Here is a 23,370-nt window from a genome sequence, read left to right on the forward strand (position 1 = left end):
ATAAAAACTTGCAAATAAAATTTTAATTGCTGATTTTGTTTTTTAATGAAAAATTTTGAGGAGGATAAGTAATTTTATTATGTAAAATTTAGTTCTAGAAATATTGACATCAAACAATAATTTGTCAACTGGTTGGATGCAAGAGTTGTATACGAAATTAATATGTAAAGGTCTTTTAGCATAAAGTGTTGATTGCCAGTTGGTAAGCGTCAAATGCAATTGTTGTTGCAGGCATTTGACATCGTCGATTACACCTAAATATTAACAGCTTTTAAACTCTCTTAATGGGCTTTTAAAAATGTTTAAAAACATGCACACACGAGAAAATTTACTAAAAAATAGAATACAAAAATACAAAAAAATACAATACGTAACGCACAAATTTTTTTAAAACTACGAACTTCTTGTACATCAACAATTTGAGAGTATTTTACAAAATTCTACTCTTTAAACTAATGTAAATGAAAAAAAATTTTCATGTCCATTTCCTTTTCCCTTATATCACAGTTATCTAAAAAACGAAATTTTTGTTTTTAAAATCGTGCGATTTTATTATTCAAAAAATTTTCAGTAAAATAATCATGTTTTAATTTTGCTTTATTTTATTAAGTTGCTGTAATTATATTGTTTGAACTGGTCTTTTTTGTTTAAAAAATTATAACTAAAGTTGTATTTTTTTTTTTTCAAAGAAAACACTATTTTTCACCATACGAAATATTAATAATCAACTGTAATTAGGTGTCAAATGAACAAAATTTTACAGAAATAAAGTATGGCTAACATCTCTTCCATTGCAATAATGTGAACGAAACCAATAAATTAAATGCAATTCAACGATTTTTTTTTGCTTGCAAATAAATAAAAAATAATAATAATTACTTCTAACAGAAAACGCATAATTTTATTATGCAAATATGTTGTTAAAATGTTAAAAAAAAACATAATGCAAATGACAATATCAAGATAATAAAATTCTAGGATGAAATTTTTGCAATAAAAATTCTAAGCATGTATGTAAAGTTTTTCTTTGATAATGCATTAAACGATTAAAATGTAAACAAAAATATGCATTAAGCTTCATTTTCCATTTAATTTTATAAAATGTAAAAATAACAATTTTTTTGTTTTTTTTTTTGTTTTGAATTCTGATACTAACCAAGTACATAGCCAATTTATTGAGATCCAAATTGGCCAATTGGCTGGCATCATTAGGATTCAATAAACTCAACATTAGTCCGATATCAGCTGCAGTTGTTATTTGATTTCCTGATAAAGAAGCAATGGCAGCGGCTAAGGCAGCATGTGATTGTTGTTGTTGCTGTTGTTGTTGCTGCTGTTGTTGCTGCTGTTGCTGATGTTGGTGTTGTTGTTGCTGTTGTTGTTGTTGATTATGTTGTTGAAGCTGCTGCTGCTGTTGAAGTTGCGTTGATGGTTGTTGCTGTTGCTGGGAAGGTATTATTTTCGATTGACTTGTTTGTGGTGCTTGTGATGTTTGTTGTAATATATTTTGAGAATTTGTTTGTTGCATTGAATTATTGCCGATAACATTACCACTACTTTGTGCTACATTCATTATATTTTGATTAGGATTTTGGATATTTGTTGGGTTTGTTGATGTAATCGGATTCATACCACTTGAACCCCCAGACGGTGTACCAATTATTACAGTACCAGATTGACCAACTAAAGCTCCCGTTCCTGTAGGAGGTCCAGCAACATTTAAACCAGATATTGGCAAATTACCCATTTGTTGTGAGTTTAATTGCTGATGTACTGATGGCATTGCAGATTGCGGCTGTTGAGGTTGTTGCTGTTGTTGTTGTTGTTGCAGCAACTGCTGTTGTTGAATATGCTGTTGTTGTTGTTGTTGTTGCTGCTGTTGCTGTAATTGCTGTTGAGTCTGATTAATATTTTGTAGTGGCCCTTGTGGTAAGCTTATTTGAACCCCACTAATTCCAGATCCATTTTGCGAAGGTAATTGTGGTGGTGCAGTAACCAACGCTTGTAACTATTTTTGTTTTTAGCAAGCATTAGTGGTAAAAAGTGAAGTATTTAAGATTTTTTACAAAATATATGTATATAGGAAAATTTTATGAAAAGGGGAGCAGTTTTGTATTTTTTCATCTTTATTTTTTTTTAATACTATTTGTCCAAAATTAAGAAATTATGTTAAAATAAAAGTATACGTGCAGAATACACACTAATAAAGTAATTTGGAAAAAAATATATAATTTACAGTGCAAAAATTCAAAATTTATCCCCCCAAAAAAAAAAAAAAAAATAAAAACTAGACTTTGTTTTTAAAAATAAAAAATAAAAACATAACCAATTGTCATAAACGAAATAACAACATAAAATAATAAATAGTTATCTACACAAAAAATTAAAAAAGATTTATATTTGTTTAAACTAGTTCAAATCTACACAATTTGGAAATATAGATCTAAATTAAATTTGAAATTATAAGAATAAATAAAAAAAAACTGTAAACCATGTGCCTTCTAGCACGTATATTTGTCGTATAATTAACAAAAAGTTTGTAATATGTATTATTTTTACCAAATTTGAAGATAAAAAAATATTATTACAATACCAAAAATTTTAAAATAACTTACTTTAGCTTTCTGTTGCATCTTTAATTCTTCTTTTTTATAATTTCTTTGGTATGACGTTATAACTCTCCTTAGTCGAGTATTTAGATCTTGCATCGAGGGCCATGCATTTTCATCAGCAGGTGGTAGATTTGTAGGTGGATAGCTTCCTGTTCCACTTTCTTCTTCTTCTAGCCCTTTAAATAGAAAAAAAAATTAAATGAAAATCAAATATTATAAAAATGAGAATTAAAAAATTTTGTTTATTATCACTTAAACGCATATTATATAGTCACTTCATTCAGGCAATAATAAAGTAATAATAAAATAATATGAAATCAACTTACCAGATGAACTTGGTCTTTCATTTTCACCTTCTACGATTTGCGATTTCAGTTGTAAATTATTAGAATTTTCTGGATTTTGTTTAACTGAATCTGAATCTTTTGTGGCGTTTCCATCTTCATCTGGCTCCTCGTTATCTTCACCCAGTTTTGAATCATCTTCAACGCTGTAAAAATAAAAGTAAAAGAAAAAACCAAAATTATTAAGTTATGTTTCACACTAAGTTAAAAAAAACGATATAAATTATTTCATGTAAAAAAATAATTTTAATGAAAAAATGAGCGGATGTTTGAGGAAGTATGATGAAAAGTTGAAATTAAATTTTTATTTGAAAAAGAAATAAAAAATTAAAAGAAAATTTATGCATGCAAAATTTATTTTGTCTAAAAAAATATGTTTTAACTTTAGATAGTATTTGTGCATACAATTAAAAATGCAATATTTTTAGGCTGCCTAACAATATTTTAGTTTCATTTTTTAAAAAACCTATAAGAAACCGTAATTTGAAGAACAAGGATTGAAAAAAAAAATTTTGACGTTTAAAAACAAAAAAAAAAATCTTTTAATTTTTTTTTTGTTTCATTGCAAATAAATTTATTATTGAAAAAAACATTATAGATATTTTTTACGATCAACACTTACTTTGTGATTGTATTAGAAGCATCATCACCAGCACCAATATGTGTATGAAAACATAATGTTGTATCAGATCTAATAAGTCTATACATTTCACAACCATGTTTAAATGTTCCAACTAGTAAACTTTTGTCACAGCAATTTTGATTCCACCAAACAGCTGGTACTTGATCAGGTGTTGTTGGAGGGCGAATAGGGATCTCACTATATTTAATTTATTTTTGTTTTTTTCAAGCACATTAACAATATTGAATTTTTTTATATTAAGAAATCATCATCAATCATCAGCGTTTTAGATAAAAATCAATTACAAATGAAATAAAATAAAAAAAAATACAAAAATATTAAAAACAAATAATTTTGAAAAAATTTATTTTGAAAAAATAAAAAAAAAATAGTTAAATATAATGTTTATACAACCGAATCGTATAATTGCAAAAAAATTTTTTCCATTTTTTTTTGTATGTTGTAAAACTTAAGAATATTGTATACAAAATTTGAAAGTACTTCTTAATTTTTTTTGTTTTACTCAGTTCAATTGTTATATAACTGGTAACAATAACTGACGATTCGGTGGTACAGTTTATTTTATGCCAATTCTCTATTTTAAAACATTAAAAAAATTATGTAAAGAAATTTATAATGTGAACGCCCTATTCGCCAAAATGAATATAATTTTTTTTACATAATATCTAATAAACCAACCTTAATCGACGTTCATTCAAATTTTTCATTAAACCTCACCAGAACTCATGTAATATTCGTCAAAATCAACAGCTAAATGTCATAGTTTTAATACGACAATTACAGAAAAATTACAAGTCTAAAAAAAACTGTCAATCGTAGTTATAGTAGGCTACATGCTTATATTTCTGAACGTTAACCTAATCGTTACTATTTTAAAAGATTTTTCAACAATCTTAAAAATATTATAACAGTAACTAATTTGTGCTTAGTTATACTTGATGTAATTAGTTGAAACAATGTTAAATTAGCTATTCTTCTATAAATTTTTCTTTTCTAGTAGCAGCAGTATATTTCTACTAGTTCACTATTACGCCTATAATTCCCTATTTCATTCTATATAATATAATTTATTTTAAAATTTCGATAAAAATCCAAATTGTTTATAATTAAAATAACTATAATTGCAAAATATCGAACTTTTGAAACACAATTTCATAACTTTAACATACAAAAGTAAGCCTTACAATATACAACAATGAATGTTACAAATACAAGCTATAAATCCCTCAGGCAGAAAAATTAAAAAATAATAAAATCATACTGAAAAGTAAAGAAAATTTAAGAAAAATTGTAATAATATGATCAAATAAATTTCAAAGATTAAAGGTATGATTTATTTAAACTGAAGATCAACTAGAAATGAAAGGAAGGTTAGGAAATTTTACAATCAACATTTATAAAAAAAAATGACGTTCTATATATTATAAATCATTTAATTACTGCTAAAAAGAATCAAATTGCAATTTTATTAAAATATGAAAGCAGAATTGTATAGTATTACAATAATATTATGACTAGCATTTAAAACAATGTGATGTCTTGGGAAGTATTGCGGGATGTTAGCAATATTAACAACTGGAATCTTTTAAGTATGGTTTAACATTTTGTTCTTTTATTTATTAGTTTGTACTCTAAACTTATTTAACTACTAAAAAAATTGTTTTAATTTTAATTGTTTTATTTATAGTTTTTATTAGTGGTGAGTTGCCAAAATTAACATTTACAAAAATTTTTTACTTTTCCCTACACTGATCTTTTCTCAAGAAAATGATTTTTTTTATGTAAAAAAAAAAAATTGAGAAGAACACAAATAGCAATCAAACAGAAAATTTACACATATATTAGAAAATTTAATTGGAATGCAAGTTTTTAATTTAACGAGGAACCAACCGTACTTACATTAGTAAGAGTGAAGTACGAAAAAATATCTAAACTCTGAGGAATTTATCATATTCGCGGAAAAATTATCAAAAAATAATATTTTTCTTAAGTTTGACATGAAATTTTGTTGGAAATCTAAACGTTTAACAATTTTAAAAGCCGATTTTGGGATTGCTTAAAAATTTAACAGACTCTTACAGATTAGTTGTAACTTACTTCTGTTTTTGACTTTATATTAAAAAAAAATACGAAATAATAATGAAAAACAATAAAACAAATATCGTGCTTAAAAATTTAAAAAAAGGAATTGAAATATTTAATCAAAAAGAGGATTTATACAATTTTATTACAAGCCAGATACGTCATACTGCTAAGTTTTAACAAATTAAACCATTTTTTAATCAGTTATGAATACTTTATTTATATATACATATAGTAAATTGTTATGATTTTATTAATGAAAATTAAATAAATTTTTAAACATAACAACAATTTGTTCAATCAAAGTTTGTATCCAGTTTGTAATAAATATTCAAATGAAACATGAACATTGAAAATAAACAAACATCAGGAAAAACAAAAAAATATCATTCTTCCGCTTGTTAAAAGAAAAAGAACTAAGAAATTTCTGTTGCATAATTCATTAACTTTTTTGAACTGAGCTCTTTCTATATAAAAAATATGAATTAATAAAAATTAAATGAAGTATCAGTGGAATTATGAAGTACTTTCATAAGCGACTACAACTTTAATATAAATACACACTTACAAAAAAAAATTTATAAAGTTAATAAATATACAAAAAAAAAAAAAAACGAGAATTAGAGATGAAACATAGATTCCCATTTCAATTTAAAAATGAACTGATTTTCATATTAAAATGCAATGATTTTTTAATGAAATATTTAAGTTTTTATTTAAATATTAAAAATAAGTTCAGTTTGGAAAACCCATTTTTCAATTTCGCTTGAAGATTAAAATACGATCAAAATTTTATAAATTAAAAAAGAATAAATTTTCAAAAAAAATTCTTAATTAAATTTAGATTTCAAGAATTGTAAAATTATTAAAGTGAATTCTTCAAGCAAAATGAAAAACTTTAACATAAAACATTCTTGTATTACCTGATATTAATACCATCTTTAATTTGTTGGACTAAATCACCAATAACTTCATGTTGTATATAATACAATAATCTTACTCGTAATAAGACTCTATAAAATGTAAAACAATAATTAATAATTTGTAGCAAAAATTTTATGAAAATTTTCGATTCCACACGACTCACTTATTGGCGTGACGCCCTAAATGTTTCTTATATGCACCTTCTAAGAAACTTTCGGCATCATATTTTTCTTGTCTACTCCAATGGTTTGGATCAATTTGATCTTCTTTAGGAATTTCTTTTTCAATTTTTAATTCAGGAATTTCTTTACCTCCCTGTGTTTTACCACCATTCCGCCCTAAAATGTTTTAAAATACATATGTATGTAGTAACAATTGAAAATACATTTCAATTTCAAAATAAAAATATTTTATTGACAGTAACCTTTAGCATTTCTACCTCTTGGTACAAGATTATGCAGACCACTATGATCTCTGCTAATCTTTTGAAGTTCCCCATCTTCAGTTGGTGTAATAAGATCCCAAATAAATGTTTTGATTTTTTCATCCCCCTTATACACGACGAGACAATATAGAAGCTAAAAAAAATATTAACATGTAAATCCATACTATGTACATTTAATTTAATAAGTCTTATAATTTTTAATCATAATTTTTTAATTATAAAATTTCGAAATCATAAATCAGTTTTATTTCTTTTAATTCAGCGAAAACCTAAAGTTTATCTCAATATTAGCATAGCAAGTCATCATTTTAAAATTAATTTTTATAAAAATATTATGTATTTATTATATACAAAATCTAACTTTGTCTTACTTACTATAATTCTTGCACAATCTTCAACATCTTTTTCAACCCAACCTCTTTTGAATTGCCCTAATTCGAGAATTTCAGGCCATCTTCCCCATCTAGAAATAAAAGAATAAGTTAATAAAGTTTAAATAAATATGTATGTACATATGTATTTAAATAAATAAATATTTATAGATTTAAATTATTTTGAATGAAATATGAATACATTATTAAAAATTTTTTTATTTACAAGTCAAATATGTTCAATTATATTTTATTTAATTATAATCTTTTAAAAATTCAAACTAAGGACAAAATGCAATTATATATTTTAGATGAAATTATACAAGAAATTTTACTCGCAAAGACTCTACTTAATGTGAAAGATAAAAATGAAATTACCAAAAAATTTCAACATATGGATTCTTTAAATTTTTTTAACGTAATCAAAAAATTAGAACAAAAGTTAGGTTTAATTAAATTAGAAAATATCATAATGGAACAGTTTTTGAATAAAAATGATCCAAAATATTTAACTGGGTTACAAGAAACATCAGAAGAACAAAAAAAAGACAAGCGAACACAAAAAATTAAATTCGCAAACAAAAAAACTGTTGCTTCATTTCATTCCCTAACACCAACCGGTTCCATTTATTCTTTGTCAAAAACAAATTCTACTTATTCAATGAGTAAAACAAGCACAATGTCAATTGGTTCGACAGTTTCAGCAGGTGACCGCCCACATTATTTAAATTATAATATTAAATCTGAAATTTGTGAGAAACATCTAATCGACCTAAGGAAAAAATTGGAAAAGGAAAAACTCCATGCATTGTCCAAATTTGAGACATTACGAGCTGAAATTGGAAAGCTTCACGACTTCTATAATGACATAAGCAATACAATGCATAATTTTCAAAAAACAGTTATTAATATAGGGTTAAATCCACAAGGTAAAATTCCTGAAAATACTTTTAATAAATTTTTTAGATTATGGAATGAAAATGCTATGGAAACAATAAACAAATTAAGGCTACAAATCGAAACACTACAGAAGAAATCATATAAACTAAAAACATTAATATCTAAAAAAGGTGATTTATACGGAATGATAGCTCCAGCTGATTATGAGCAAATTAAAATACGCCGAAATTCTTTTATTAAAGAAGTAAAAGACCTTGATATTCTTTTGGCTAAAATTAAATGCAACTGTAGAGAAGGCTCAAATGCTTTGGTTGCTCAACGTTATATTCTTAAACAATTAAAATTTGAAATAAAGTGTGTTACAGAAAAAATAAATAATTATACCAGAAATATTAACCAAATGGAACGCGAAATATTAGAAATAGAAAAAGACATAGATGAAATAGACTCTAATAATCGATCAGTCGAAGAAACAATATTAAAGTTTGAAGCACCAACTATTGTTGATTATATTGAACAAAAACAAACTCTTATACAGTTGCAAAAAAATGAAAAAGTTTTAATTCGTCAAGTTTGCGTCTCAAAATTAAAATTTAAAAATGTCAAAGCAAAATTAATGGAAGAGAATAAAAAATGTGGCACACTGTCTTTTTAAACTAAGAACTTCTTTGCTAAAGGATTTTTATTAACAACTTTTGAAATAAAAACTTACCCAAATGATAATAAACCTTTTTCAACTTTAAAACATTCTGATTTTGCCCAGTTTCCATACTGAACTTCCTCCATTCCTAATGCAGCTAAAGTATCTCTCTCTCTTGGGATATAGTCTTCATTATTCAATCTGCGCTTAGCTAACTTTTCTTTTCTTCTTCTACTTCTCAAACCTTTAAATTAATAAGAAACATTAATTTTTTAGTAACACTGTGCATAAAAATTTTGCAAATCCAATTTACCGATACTGTCTTCGTCACTATTATCATTAGAAGAGTCACCGGACATATCGACTACATCTTCATGTCCGTATCTTCTAATTTGAGTTCTTCTGCGAGGTTCAGATAAAACTAATTCATCATTTTCATCTTTTTCTGGTGCATCAGGATCTATATCAGCTTTTTTCGCCCATTTGTTCCAGAAATCGGGATCATCAATTTTGATGTCAGAACGATTGCCACTAGCAGCAAATGAAGCTTTTGAGAAAGTAGAACCTTTTTCGCTTTCCATTGTTATAACCTGAGTACGTCGCCGTAATATTGAATCAATATCCTCTTCGCAAAATTTATCACCTGCATTATCGTCGTCCATTACGGCCCCATAAGCTCCTTTTTTAAGAAGATCTTCTATTTCTTTTTTGGAAAGTTGTCTGTTACTACTATCTTTCCCTCCTTGCACTGTATTCATACTTTGCAGTACAGCCTTATCCAAACCCAGTTTTAAGGAAGCTTTATCAAACATTTCACGTTCATATGTATTACGACAAAGGAGTCTATAAATTTTCACCATTTTTTGTTGGCCAATACGATGGCAGCGAGCTTGAGCTTGTAAATCATTTTGTGGATTCCAATCACTATCATAAATTATTACAGTATCAGCTGCTGTTAAATTAATACCTAATCCACCAGCTTTTGTACATAATAGAAATACAAATCTATCAGAATCTGGTCTAGAAAACCGATCAATAGCAGCTTGACGAAGATTTCCGCGAATTCTGCCATCAATTCTCTCAAATGTATATTTTTTATACATTAAATAATCCTCTAAAATATCTAAACATCGCACCATTTGACTAAAAATTAAAACTCTATGTCCATTAGCTTTTAATTTCGGCAACAATTTATCTATCAGAACCATTTTTCCTGCTGATGCTATTAAATTTTTATAATAAGCCTCATGATCTTCGCCATGCTGAAGTCTATGATCATATTGAATCTGATCTTCGGCTCCGTTTAATAAATATGGATGTATGCAACATTTTCTCAGTTCCATCATAGTATTCATTAAATTTGGAATATTCGCAGATGTTGTACCTTTCTTTAAAAATGAAAAGTTTGCTTCCAATATACCGCGGTAGTATTTCTTTTGTATATTTGTTAATTCCACTTCGACAATTGTTTCTTCTTTTGGAGCTAAAGATTTCTCTACATCATCTTTCAATCTTCTTAACATCATTGGTTTCAAAAGTGCTTGTAATTTATTAACTTCGTCTTCTGTTTTTAAACTTCCGAACTCTTTTAAAAATGTTTCTGCACATGAAAATTGATTAGGTTCTAGGAAATTCAATAAGGAAAATAATTCACTAATATTGTTTTGCAATGGGGTTCCGGAGAGTAAAACTCTATGTTCAAGATGTAGTTGTCTTAAACCTTCCAACAATTTGCAATTACGATTTTTAAGCCTGTGTGCTTCGTCTATTACACAAACCCTCCAATTAAAATTCTTCAAATCGGCATAATCGGTCACAATCATTTCAAAGGTTGTAATTAGTACATTAAATTTTGCAATATCGTTAATAACCTTGCCTTTATCATTTTTATAATAAAATTCATACTCTGAGAGCATTTGTTTGCTTGTTACAGATCCGTGATACACAATAACATTCATATCAGTCCACCCTTCAAATTCTCTTTGCCAATTCGGAATTGTACTCAATGGAGCAATAACAAGAAATGGTCCTCGTATCCCGTATTCCCATACAGAATGGACAAAGGTTAAACTTTGAATTGTTTTTCCAAGACCCATTTCGTCTGCCAAAATACAATTATGACCATTATACCAAGAAAATTTCAACCAATTTAAGCCTTCTAATTGATATGGTCTCAAAGTATTATCATTTTTATACACAGGAGTTTTTTCTAATTTTTTCCAATCTTCTGCTTTTGGTCTCTTTTTAATTTTCCATTCTTGCCTTGGAGGTATTTTATTAAATGTATAATATTGTTGAACCTTGATCTCATCAACATCTTCCTCTAACTCCCAAGTACAATCTTCGTATGGCAAACTTTTCCACTTAACAAGATAATGTTTTGTTACTTCTCCAGTTTGACTATCTGTATGTTCGGAAACATCTAAAATTCTATCCACCTCAACAAAATCTGGATTGAAAGGCTCTTCTTCTATATTATCAAATATATTCATTTGCTGAGCTTGCTTTTGTTGAAATCGTTTTATTTTAGCTGTAATACGGCGATCACCCTTAAATAGTTCTTCTTCCGTGTGCCACTCGCAATGTAAATATGAAAAGTTTCGGTATTTCACTAAATACTCTTCAACTTCAATAAATATTGGTTCTGTTTTAGATTTATTGTCATCATCATCATCGTCATCATCGGAATCACTTTCAGATTTAGTCGTATTCTGCTTTACTTCAGATTCGCTTTCAATTTCTTTTTCCATTTCGGATTTATTTTCTGCTTCTTCTTGAGGTGTCACAGTTTTTTCCAAAATACTCTGATTTTTATTTTCACTCTCAGCTCTAGCCTTTTCAATTTCACTGTCAATTTGCGCCTCAAAGTCTTCTCCGATATCCATTTTTTCCACCTTACTTTCTTCAACAGTTTCTGTTTTAGTTTCAACTTTTTCTTCATCTGTTTCCATTTCCTCTGTAGTTTTGTCGCTTTGGGACTGGTTGGATTTGCTTTCATCTTTAATTTTTTCACTTTCTTTTGATTCTATTAAATCATCTTTGTTATTTTGTTCAACATTTTTTTCTTGGTTTTTAATTTTTTCATTATCAATTTCAGATTCCTTTTTAACGTCGTTTTTCTCTTCCTTGTCTACTTCTTTAACATTTTTTTCTTCCTCTTCAAAAAGACCACTTCCTTTTTCTACGCATTCATCTTTAGTTTCAGAAAGTTTTTCAGTATCAACCTCCATCTTATCATCGTCATTTTCACAAGCATCAGTTTTAGCACTACCCTTGCTATCAATATCCTTTTCATCATCTTTCTTTTTATCCTCATCATTGTTGTCAGCTTCGGTAACTTGTTCAGTTTTTGATGATGAATTTACATCAGCATCGGTTTTATCTTCAAGGTTTTCCTTTGCTTCTTCTTGTTGGTCTTCAGCTTTTTCTGATTCAGTTTTCTTTTCTTCTTCCCTTTTTGGTGAGGGAATTGGTTCCGGTTTAAGTTCTCTTTTTCCAATTCTAACAGCAAGAACATACTGTACGACCATAGAATCTTCATCCCCAGTATTAACATATACGTAATTAGGTTTGCTCGTTTCCAAATTTTTCTCACTTTTATCTTCTAAATTTGCTTCAATAAGCTGTTTTTCACCACTCATTGCGGTTTCAGAAGTAGTACTAGCAGCTGCCGATATGCTTGCTTCAGTGTTTTCTGGTCCATCTACCGTTGTACTATTTTCACCTTGAAATAATGTATTAAAAATTTTTTTTGTTTAATATTAAAGTTTAAATTTAATTTTAAAATGCATCCGAACAATTCAAATTACCTTTTTCCGTATCACTATTTACATTCGAAGGAGCTGCACTGGTAGTAGTAGATTCATCTTTATCTTTTTCTTTTTTCTTTCTTCTATTGGTCGCGCTAGCAACTAGCATAGAGTCTATTTCATCATCCGATAAACGTAATAAAACATCATCTGTATACTTTTTACGTTGGGTATTACGAGCTGATCTTCGTTTCAAACTATCAATTTCTGAATCAGGGGGTGGTGATGGCGGTGGAGTTTCTATTAAATCATCAGCTTCTCCGTCTGATTCTGGTACTATTCGCCCTCTGTTTTTACGCTTTTTCCCAATTTTTCCAAGAGAATTTCGTCTTCTGCTAGAAGAAGGGGTCGAAGGATCACGCCCACGTTTCTTTTTCTTACCTCCGGTTCCAGGTGTAGCCGAATCAACAACAGAGTCATCCCCTTCCTTCTTTTCTTCTTTATCTTCTTTATCTTCTGAATGTTTTTCTTTAGGAATTTTAGACACTGGGATATCGTCATAATCAGTCGCATCTGCTCCAGAGCTATCTAGTATTCCCTTTGTTTCTGCATTTGTAGATTGTTCATCTTCAGTTCCCTTCTCAGTAGTATCTGCGGTTATTTCAGATTTGGAAGCATCCGCTTCGTCCGAAGTTTCCAATTTTTCATCTAAAGTTTCACACTTTTTCTTTCGTCCTTGTTTCTTTTTCGGTTTTTCCGTGGAATCCGTCACATCATTAATATCTTTTTTCTTTTTATCTTTCAACAACTTATCTTTAGGAGTTTTAGGAGGAGCATTCGGATCTTTAGGTTGCCGTGGCTTCCTTGGTTTTTTCAGTTTCTTGTCTGTTGAGGTATCGAGCAACTCACTGGAAGAATTATCAAGTGAAATATCTCCAGTATCATTAAATTCCATACTAGTAGCTATTGAATTATCTCCAGCACCTTGTGTTACACAATCTTCAGATACAGGTAGATTCGATGGTATAATTGTTTGACTGGATTCTTCACTAGACTGTGCTTGAGAAGATTGCGATAAAGCAATTTTATCAGCTTTTTTTAGACGGGGTTTTCTGGGTTTAGTCGATCCTTTACCACGACCCCGGCCAGTAGTGCTTGAAACCTGTGGGCTTTCCACCATTTGCGACTGTGAATAAAGTGCACTTTGCAAAATACAAGTAGGTCCACCGTTACATTTATCGGTAATTTCATGTGCTTGTAAAATATTTAAACGTTCTTGTAAACGCATAATTTTTTCTTGAACTTCTGCACTCGGTGGTTGACAGTAAAGCTCTGTTAATTGCTGTTGAAGTGATGACTTCTCTTGATGATGAGATAATATTGGACTCGGAGTAAAAGTATAAGTCGCAAGCTGTGGAGGATTAGGATACTGACCCGCCACAATCGAGCCATAGGTTCCTTCAAATGTAGGCATTACACCTTGTGCTATAATCCCGGGATGCTGAGAAATAGAGTGCATGGTAGTTATACTTCCTGGAACACCATATGCTGGCTGTTGGTGCAGAACTGAACTTATAGGTTGAACAGTTGGTACGGTTGAGGAAGGTATTGCCGATGATGATATTGTTATTGTTGGTATTGCAGGGGAAAGTATTGACGAAGAAAGTGTTGTTGAAGTTATTATTGTTGGAGGTACTGTTGCAGATGGTATTGTTGTTGATGGTGATGTTGTTAAAGGTATTACTGGTGTAGGTGATGTAGTCGGCGTCGAAGTTGAAATCGAAGTTGATGTTGTTATTGGTGTATCTGTTGAAGATATTGTTGTTGTAGAAACTGTTGTTGAAGTAGTTGTTGTCGATGACTCTGGTGTTGATTGTACTGTGGTTGAAGTTGCAGTGGAGGCAGACGGTACCGAGGTTGATAAAGTGGGTGATGGTAAATTTTCAGAATTAATAGAATGGATTTGAACTTGTGAGGGTAAGACATCTTCATTAGATGAGTGTTTTGTTTCATTCTCTTTTTGATCCTCCGGTTTATCCAAAGCAGTGGAAACATTAGCACATTTTTGAATGTCATTTGAAACGGTTTCCTCCTCAACTTTTTTACTTAAACTTGATGCATCAGGATCTTCTGGTTTAGTATCTGAATTTTGTGTAGTAGAACATTCTTTACTACTTTCTTCAAGAATATCTTCTGAAAAAAACAAAAAACATTTTAAACATTAAAAAAATATTTGTATAAAATTTTTTTTTTATTCTTACTAGGAGATATTAGGTCAGTATTTGCACTTTGATCCTTGATCTCTTCATTTTGAAGCTGAACTTGTTCTTTTTCTGATTTATCTTCTACATCTTCTTCAGCATTTTTACTTAAGTTTGGAACATCTATAGTAGTACAATTAGTATTTTCATCTTCCACAATAGAAACTGCATTTACTAAGGCGTGATTTGATGACGTATCGTAATCTGCTATATTTAACCCTTGCGAATTTTGATTCAAAGATCCTATATTGACAGAACCTGCAGTACTATTACTGGATTGCTGAGAGCTTTGAGAGTTCTGATCTGGAGGTAAAACAAAATTGTCTTCTTTTAGAGCGATTTCTTGAGATGAAATTTGAATTTCAGATGATGGCAATTTTTGATTATTTTCATCTAACTCAGATTCACTGGGAACATTGTCAGTTTTTTCTTTATGACCAATATTATTTTGACCATCATTATTAATATTTGCCTCACTTCCTGATATCTTACACGTAGAACTATCAGAACTGTTTTCAAAATTTTTCATCAAAGGAGGTATTAAGGATTCTGAAATTTGATCCTTGCTTAAAGACGGCTGTGGGAATTCTGATACTGATTTCACAACTTGCTTTATAGATTCTTGGGAAGATTGCTGATTAACAGTTACCAACTGCTGTTGTTGGTGTAAGTCACCAACAATCTCTTGTTGTTTCTCCAATTCTGGTTGTAAGTGCTCTTGTGTGTATTGAGATTGTTTTTGTTGAAGCTGCTGTTGCTCTTGTTCTTTGTTTTGTTGTTGTAAATCTTGTATTGACGATTGCGTTTCAGAAATCTGCTGTTGCTCTTGTAATGGTTGCTGTTCAAGTGGTTGCTTTAAAGTTTGTTCTGTTTGCAATTTTTGCTGCGACTGAACTTGTATTTGCTGCTCTTGCTGCTGCTGCGGTAACGGAGATGATTGAGATATTATCGGCTGCTGTTGCTGCAGTTGAGCGGATAACTGATTTGAAGATCTTTGATTCATATTTTGCTGCAAATGACTTTGAGGCGACAGGGAAGTCTCTAGAACATTTGAAAATGGATCTACTAAAGGGTGTTGTTGTTGTTGCTGCGCCTGTTGGCCTTGAGATATCTGCGCTAAATGTTGTTGCGTAGAGTTTTGTTCCGACATTGAGGCCAACGGCTTGTTATTTAAAGTTTGCATCAATTGATTATTATTAGTATTATTAATTAAAGAATTTTCTGATACAGAAATTGAGCCAGAAATGGGAACAGAAACAGAAGTTGAAGGGGGTACTTGGTTACTAACTGGAACTGTGATTGATTGATTTAAAATATTTTGCGGCGCGTGCGTATTAACATGTTGAGAACTTAATGGATGTGAAGATTGCTGCTGAGGCATGTGAATTTGATGAGAAGAAGGTGGCTGCGAATGTGGTATTTGAGATCCTAGACTATTCGCGGCTACCCCTGCGGAGACTGGTATAGGACTTTGCTGATGAGTAACGATATCATTGACTGGATGTTGTAATTGATCAGATATCTGCGTCTGGTTTGAAGGATGCATTTGCTGCTGCTGTTGAGAATTTTGAGGAGAAATATGCTGATGTTGAGATATAGGAACAGAAGGTTGTAATGGAGACACACCAGGTTGTCCTTGATGTTGTGCGTATAAATTAAGTTGCGTATTTTGAGATTGAGTCGAACCTGGCATAGAATTTATCGCTTGATTTTGCTGTTGAATACCCATCAAAGGATTCCACTGTTGGTGTTGGGGAGATATTGGCATTCTAGGCCCCATTGGTGATGACGTCATTGGCAATGTTTGCCTATGATAATTAGGGTAATTAACAATATCGTTAGGGTTTCCAGTCATACTTCCAATCGGTGGAATAGGATTCGATTGATTAGGCATTACCATCTGCTCCAATGCGGCTAATGTATTTACAGGTTGAACTGCAGACAGAACAGAATTTTTTGAAGAGGATGATGGTTGCTGAGGTTGCTGCTGCTGCTGCAGAGGAGGTCTTGGAGTCGATAAATTCGACAAACCAGGCTGGTTTGATGCTGGATGTTGAATATGTTGAGGCGCTTGTGGCGCCACATTTTGAGAAGGCTGTTGTGCATTTTGAGGTTGTTGCGATTGACCTTGAGAAGGCTGCTGTGGTTTAGCTGGTGACATTACATTTGTTCGTGGCGACAAATGGGAATGTGGCGACATTTGGGGCGGTCTAGGTGACATTTGAGGCGAAAGTTGTGAAAAAGGTGCCCTATATTGCGGACTATTCCCAACATGCGTAGCTGCTTGGTGTTTGTTGTTTGACATATACGGTGATGGTTGTTGCTGCTGTTGCTGCTGTTGCGGTTGTTGCTGTTGAGATAGTCCATAATTACCCATTAGAGGATTTTGATGTTGCCCTCCTACTGCATTTGGTGTATTTGCATGCAAAAGTGTTGAATGTGATTGCTGTCCACCATGCGGAGCCTGCATATGAGGTGTGTTTGTCGGAGGCAGTGACGCTGTATTACCGTGTTGTTGCTGTTGTTGTTGCGAAGGCATGGGAACTTGATTGGGATGTAGTTGTTGCTGATTTTGTTGTCCCTGCAAATGGGTTTGTTGTTGCGTTTGATTCTGCGATTGCGTACCCATTTGATGACCTGATGGCGTAACAGAATTCGCCATATGTTGTCCATATGTCGGCACCGGAGTATGTGATTCTAAAGTATTGTGACCGTAATTTATATGTTGATTTGGCCGTCCAGTTTGATGTTGCATTGTATTTGGTGGTGGAGCAGTCGCATTCGACCCATAATTGGCGTAAGGTGATTGCGATGGAGGATTGGGTTGCGATGGTGGACCACTTGTATACATAGGATGACCACCACTTTGTGGATAATGCTGTGTTAATCTCTGTTGTTGATTTGACTGAGGTTGTGGTTGCTGCTGTTGCTGTTGTTGTGGTGATTGTTGTTGCCCTAAGTTAACATATCCACCAGTTTGGGGCATCATATTACTCATAAGGTTTTGTTGTGATTGATAGGGTAATTTTGGTTGTTCTTGTTGTTGGTATGCTGCTAAATGTTGTCGGTAACTAAAATTGAAGTACAAAACTAGTTATACATATATGTAATTTATCTTTCAACAATTCTTACCCTTGTTGATTTTGTGGTTGCCTTTGTGGAGAAGGTGCCGGTTGCGGATGTCCATAAGAACCTAACTGTGTAGGATTTGGATAACCTTGATTCGATTGAGGGGTCGGTGGACCCCAGCCACTCATATCCGCCATTCCAAGTCCACCATGTTGATCCGGGGTACCCATTGAGTACATATTTTCCGCCTGTGGCTGGTACGATGGGTATTGTGTCTGTTGTTGTAATGGGTGAGGTGGCCTATGTCTTGTATAACCCCCAGTAACAGGTGGACCCATTGGTCTTGGATTTGCTGCTGTTGCTGTCGGATCATATCTGTAATATGGATCTCTAAAATTTGGAAAAATATAACCAAATATCAAACACTCAAATTATTAAATTACATAAAAAATTACATATGTATGTATTTACAAAAACACTTCTCTATTGAATAAAAAAATTAAAGAAATCTTTATTTTTAAACTAAAAATAAACAATTAAACTGCAAATGGTGTTTATTTCATTACTTAAATGGTAAATATCGTAAGGATTTAGAAGGTAGGTACCTACCATATCTGTATTGCATAAATTTATCATATTTGAAAGTACAATGATAAATTTTTATTGCACTATTTAAAATTTTTTGATTTTTTTTTTAAATACTAAAATAAAATTGCAATGAAATTTTGTTTAACCGATAAATACCACATACTTTATCTACAAAATTATTCCTATGACTAATTTAAACAAAACAAAAATATTTAAATTTTTAACTCACCCTTGATGATTTCCGTACATATTTTGTGCATTTCCATCCATCAGATTTTACGATACAAAAATTTAAATAAATATTCTATTATATATATATATATATATATATATATATATATATATGTTTTTTGTTTTAATAACTTTTAATAACTTTTTTTTAATTAATATAATGTTATATTTGTGTTCTAAATTCAAATAGTTAGCTTTTTGTTAAGAAGCTAAATATATAAAATTTATAAATTTAAAAATTTAAGTCTGTCATGTTAATATTTAAGAGTTCCTACAATTTCAAATATGTAAGCATATATGTATGTATAATAAATTGATTATTTATTCTGTGAGGATTAAATCATTCCTTGTTTGTTTTTTCTTAGTTTGTCTTATTTTGATGTTCTTTTACCGAAATTTATACAGCGTACGTATATATATATAATATAATACTAAAGTTGATTTAAATTTTACTTTAAATTAATTTCTTTTTATCTTTTCTTTTTTCAATATTTACTATACAATTTTATTGGATTTATCTGTTTTTTTTTTATATTTTAATTTTATTTATATTTTAATTTAATTATATTTTTTGTTTTGTTTCCGAAATATTCTTTTTTAAACCGACGACAAATAATAATTAATTAATATTATTATTTTATATGTAATTATTTTATATATAATTAATTTTTAGCTAATATAAAATTTAAATGAATTTCTTTTCTATTCCAACTATAAAGTTAGTAGTCCTCTTACGTATTAAATTTAATAATTTATTTGTTTCCATTTTTTATCTTTTTAAATTATTTATATCTGAAAAAAACAAAAATCATTTTTAATATAGGTATACATGTAACTAGATATTGTATATTATTAATATTAAACTTAGAACTATTTCATTTTAATGTAATAGTAGTAAAATTTTCTAAGACGAAAAGTATGTGAATATACATGTTTTTCTTGCTCTTAGCATCATAACGCCGAATTTAATTAATTATGCCGCAAAATCTACCTTTTATATTACGTTAAAAAAAAAAAAAACAAGAAAAAAATTTAACAAATTTGGATTCTCGAATGCTCTACAAAATACAAGAAGCATTTGAAGTTTCTTTTAGTTATTCAAAGAAGAAGATATTATAGAAGTACACTATTCGACGTAATATAGATTTAAAATAAAAATTAATAATTTCATAATCACAATAAAAGTATTAGTATAGTTATACTATAAATAAAATTATATAATCTATGTGGTCATAACATAATGTATGTACGTGCCTATGTAATGTATGTATTTGTATACTTATAACAAATGTAAGTTTCCATAACTTTAATTGTGCACATAATACTACAAAATCTAGAGTTCAACATTTTATATGCACTCTTTCTGCAAAGATGTATAGTAAAAACACCTAGTTTTTAAATTGACAAGTGACAGTAACGTGTTTAAAAAAAAAATAAAAAAATCAGTACAAAGCAGAAATTTTATTGGATAATCGAATTTAAAAATGACTGTGAACAGGAAAAAAAATGTCATTTTGTTTATGTGTCCACACTTCACAAACTTTATATGCAATATCAATAAATGCAGTGCATATTACAATCAATCATTACCAAATTCTAGTCAAACGCAGTATGCAGCAGTAATATGCGTGTACACAATTAATGTCTGGCATTTTTTCGTATTTAATTTAACTAGTAAGTATTTATTATACATAAATCTTAAAAATATATTTAATATGTATGTCTGCAGATTTTTATTTTAATTTTTTTTCATAAATTTTAAATTTTTATACTAATTTTTATAAAAAAAAAAAACAATATATTATGAGGTCAGAAACCTACAAACCAAGCAAATATAAAAAATTTTTTTTTTCATTTAATTGCTGATAATAATTAAAATATCTGTACAAGATTTACACATACACGTATGTACTTTATAATAAATACAAAAATATTTTAGAAATGCACGAAAAGAACCTTAGAAAATAGAAATAATAAAAAAGGAAAATAATAAACAATTTTGCTATTATAAATGTGACTGATTCCGTACAATTATATTTATTAGATATTAAATAATTTTATTAGATATTCAAAAATTATTGTAATATATAGGACACGTTATTTACTTTCTTAAACTTAAATCAAATGTAATTTTTATTAATTTTTTTTTTATTTTTCATTAAACATAAAATTTGAACATTTCGTTTATTTAATTTTTTTTATAATCCTTTTAATTTTGAACAATAAATTTGTCACCTTTAAAGGGGAAAAGCTATACGCTTATGATTTTTTGAATATTACATACAGCGTAAGGCATCACCCCTTCAAAAATGACGAACAGTTGTACATTGTCCCCTTTATTTAAAATATTTTTAATTTATTATTTTTTTTTTTTTAACTTTTGTATGAGAAAAAGAAATTTATTTTTTATCCATCTTTTTTTGATTATTGTAATAATTTTATTATATTATATTTTTGTTAAATTGTAATTCTGTCAAAATTTTCGATTCATATAAATTTTGGCAAAATGTATTGAATAATTTTGAATATCTTCACAAAAAATCGATTAATTAATTTAAACAATAAAAAAAATTTTGCATATTGAATTTTAAGTTAAAAAGAAAAAATAAAAAGAAATCAATAAAAAAAAGAAGCATAAGTATTTTTACTTGTCTTTTTTTCTCAATTTTTGCTTTGTTGAATTTTTATGTATACTTATTATAACTGCTTATTGTACATAATATAAAATTTTATATTCTTTGTTATACATATTAATAAATATATGTATATGCACGGTGATTATATAGAACCGGTCAATAAAATTTTTATTTTATTTCTTCTTTTTTCGTTCTTCCACATATTATAATTTTTAAAGCGTAGGTATGTAAGTATCTCCATCTCGTATTATAAAATGAATAATTATAAATGTATACATATACAATCATACTTCAAATATAATTTTTGTATATCATACATAAATATTCGTATTTTAATTAGTTAAGTATATGTAGGTAGATAGGTAGGTATATTATATCGATACAGTAAATTAAATTTTAATATAAGTTTATAACATAAAATCAAATTAAGTATAAAAAATTTCTTTTTGAAATAATAGAAAGAAAAAAATAATACTTAATAGTAAAATAAGAAAAATTAAAATAAAGAAATATAAGTACATATCTACCTACATACATATTTATATGTACGTACGTATGTATATTATTCTACGTAAGTATGAAAATAAATTCATCCATTTACGTGCATATTTCTGTATAATTTTTAGCGTACATTTTCTTTTTTTATTTAAATGATTGTATCATTACAAATATACAATACCACAATTATATAAAATAGTGTTTTATGTATATAAAATGTAAATAATAAAGAGCGAAGAGAAGGATACCAATTTATAATTTTATATTTAAGAGTTGGTACCTACCCACCCTTAAATAAAAAATAAATATTTTTCTAGATATTTTTTATAGTATCATGAAAGAATAGGTGCGCTAATATTTCTTCTGCATTTTTTAAACTTACTCAAGTAAGTTGCTTACCCAATAATTTTCCAAGTTAAAAAGAAGTAACCTAGTTAAGAGTGTATAGCCTAATTAATTTCAGATTGCGTTAACTTAGACGAAGTATAAGGACGCGTTTCATACAGTTTGTGCATAAGTATTCCAAATTGTTTAAAAATTAAAAACGGTTTTGAATACCGTAAATAATCAGAGAGTGGCTCGAAAAACAAAACACCATGATTCTTATAAAAAAGCATGCATGTGAATTGAAATTAAAGTGAAGATGAATCAAAAGTTAAAATCTCAATATGTAAGAAAACGCAAATACGGCTTATATATGTCTCTGAAATAGCTCTCAAACCAAATGTTTAAGAGATCAGCTACACATCAGATTAAATCTACAATAAAATCTAAAACCTTTATACCAGTTTTAAACTGCATAATATACAATTTACCAGGTACCTAACTACAAAATTTGTAAAATAGAATGCAAAAAACAGTTTTTACATATGGTATTGCCGAAAGCTTAAGGAATGTTAAGCAGTTTTGTAATAAAAATATTTTTCGTAATATGAAAATCAGGGTTAGGTTAATTAAATTTTTTATTATGCCGGCTTTTTTAAAAAAAACCTGCTTATATCTTATATCCGGATAATATTGATTTAAAAAAAATTTACTTATTTTCCTCTAAGCTTATTTTTTAGGCACTGGCAACCCAAAAAAAAAATTAAAAGAACAAAAGAAAATATTGAATATTTAAAATAAAATTAAACATACAGGAAAAAGAAAAATAACCAGATAGGTAAAATAGTGGTACTTTTTTTACACGATTTTTTTTTAAGTATGAACCAAAAGATGTGATTTGCTTTTGATTTTTTTCTTCTTTTTATATTAAAATACAGGTACATATTGGTAGATACATACCTATGTATGCAGATAGCTACATAAGTAGGTAGATACATAACTATATGCAAAGTTCAATACAGAAATATATCGAATTAAACCAATAACACGCGT

The 23,370-nt window shown here is 28.9% G+C and overlaps 1 protein-coding gene across 6 annotated transcripts in view; it reads right to left on the bottom strand.

The window, feature by feature from the left end:
• The window catches only part of LOC129608273 (uncharacterized), a 34,425-nt gene that overhangs the window by 8,905 nt on the left and 2,150 nt on the right, over positions 1-23,370 (bottom strand). For 2 of the 6 annotated variants that reach the window (XM_055519667.1, XM_055519668.1), the window contains exons 2-15: positions 18,858-19,651; positions 18,104-18,430; positions 14,972-18,042; positions 12,771-14,903; positions 9,275-12,685; positions 9,034-9,205; positions 7,426-7,513; positions 7,030-7,183; positions 6,769-6,943; positions 6,605-6,694; positions 3,579-3,776; positions 2,939-3,102; positions 2,616-2,788; positions 1,157-2,008 (exon numbers count right to left, since the gene is read on the bottom strand). In XM_055519667.1, the coding sequence (XP_055375642.1) occupies positions 1,157-2,008; positions 2,616-2,788; positions 2,939-3,102; positions 3,579-3,776; positions 6,605-6,694; positions 6,769-6,943; positions 7,030-7,183; positions 7,426-7,513; positions 9,034-9,205; positions 9,275-12,685; positions 12,771-14,903; positions 14,972-18,042; positions 18,104-18,430; positions 18,858-18,898 (11,049 nt within the window). In that variant the 5' untranslated portion in view covers positions 18,899-19,651. The remainder of the gene's footprint in view (positions 1-1,156; positions 2,009-2,615; positions 2,789-2,938; positions 3,103-3,578; positions 3,777-6,604; positions 6,695-6,768; positions 6,944-7,029; positions 7,184-7,425; positions 7,514-9,033; positions 9,206-9,274; positions 12,686-12,770; positions 14,904-14,971; positions 18,043-18,103; positions 18,431-18,857; positions 19,652-23,370) is intronic. The other 4 variants (XM_055519669.1, XM_055519671.1, XM_055519672.1 and 1 more) reach the window with 4 other exon arrangements.

The sequence above is a fragment of the Condylostylus longicornis genome, unplaced genomic scaffold (genome assembly GCF_029603195.1).
Source record: "Condylostylus longicornis isolate FDR11 unplaced genomic scaffold, ASM2960319v2 ptg000031l, whole genome shotgun sequence".
Taxonomy (NCBI): domain Eukaryota; kingdom Metazoa; phylum Arthropoda; class Insecta; order Diptera; family Dolichopodidae; genus Condylostylus; species Condylostylus longicornis.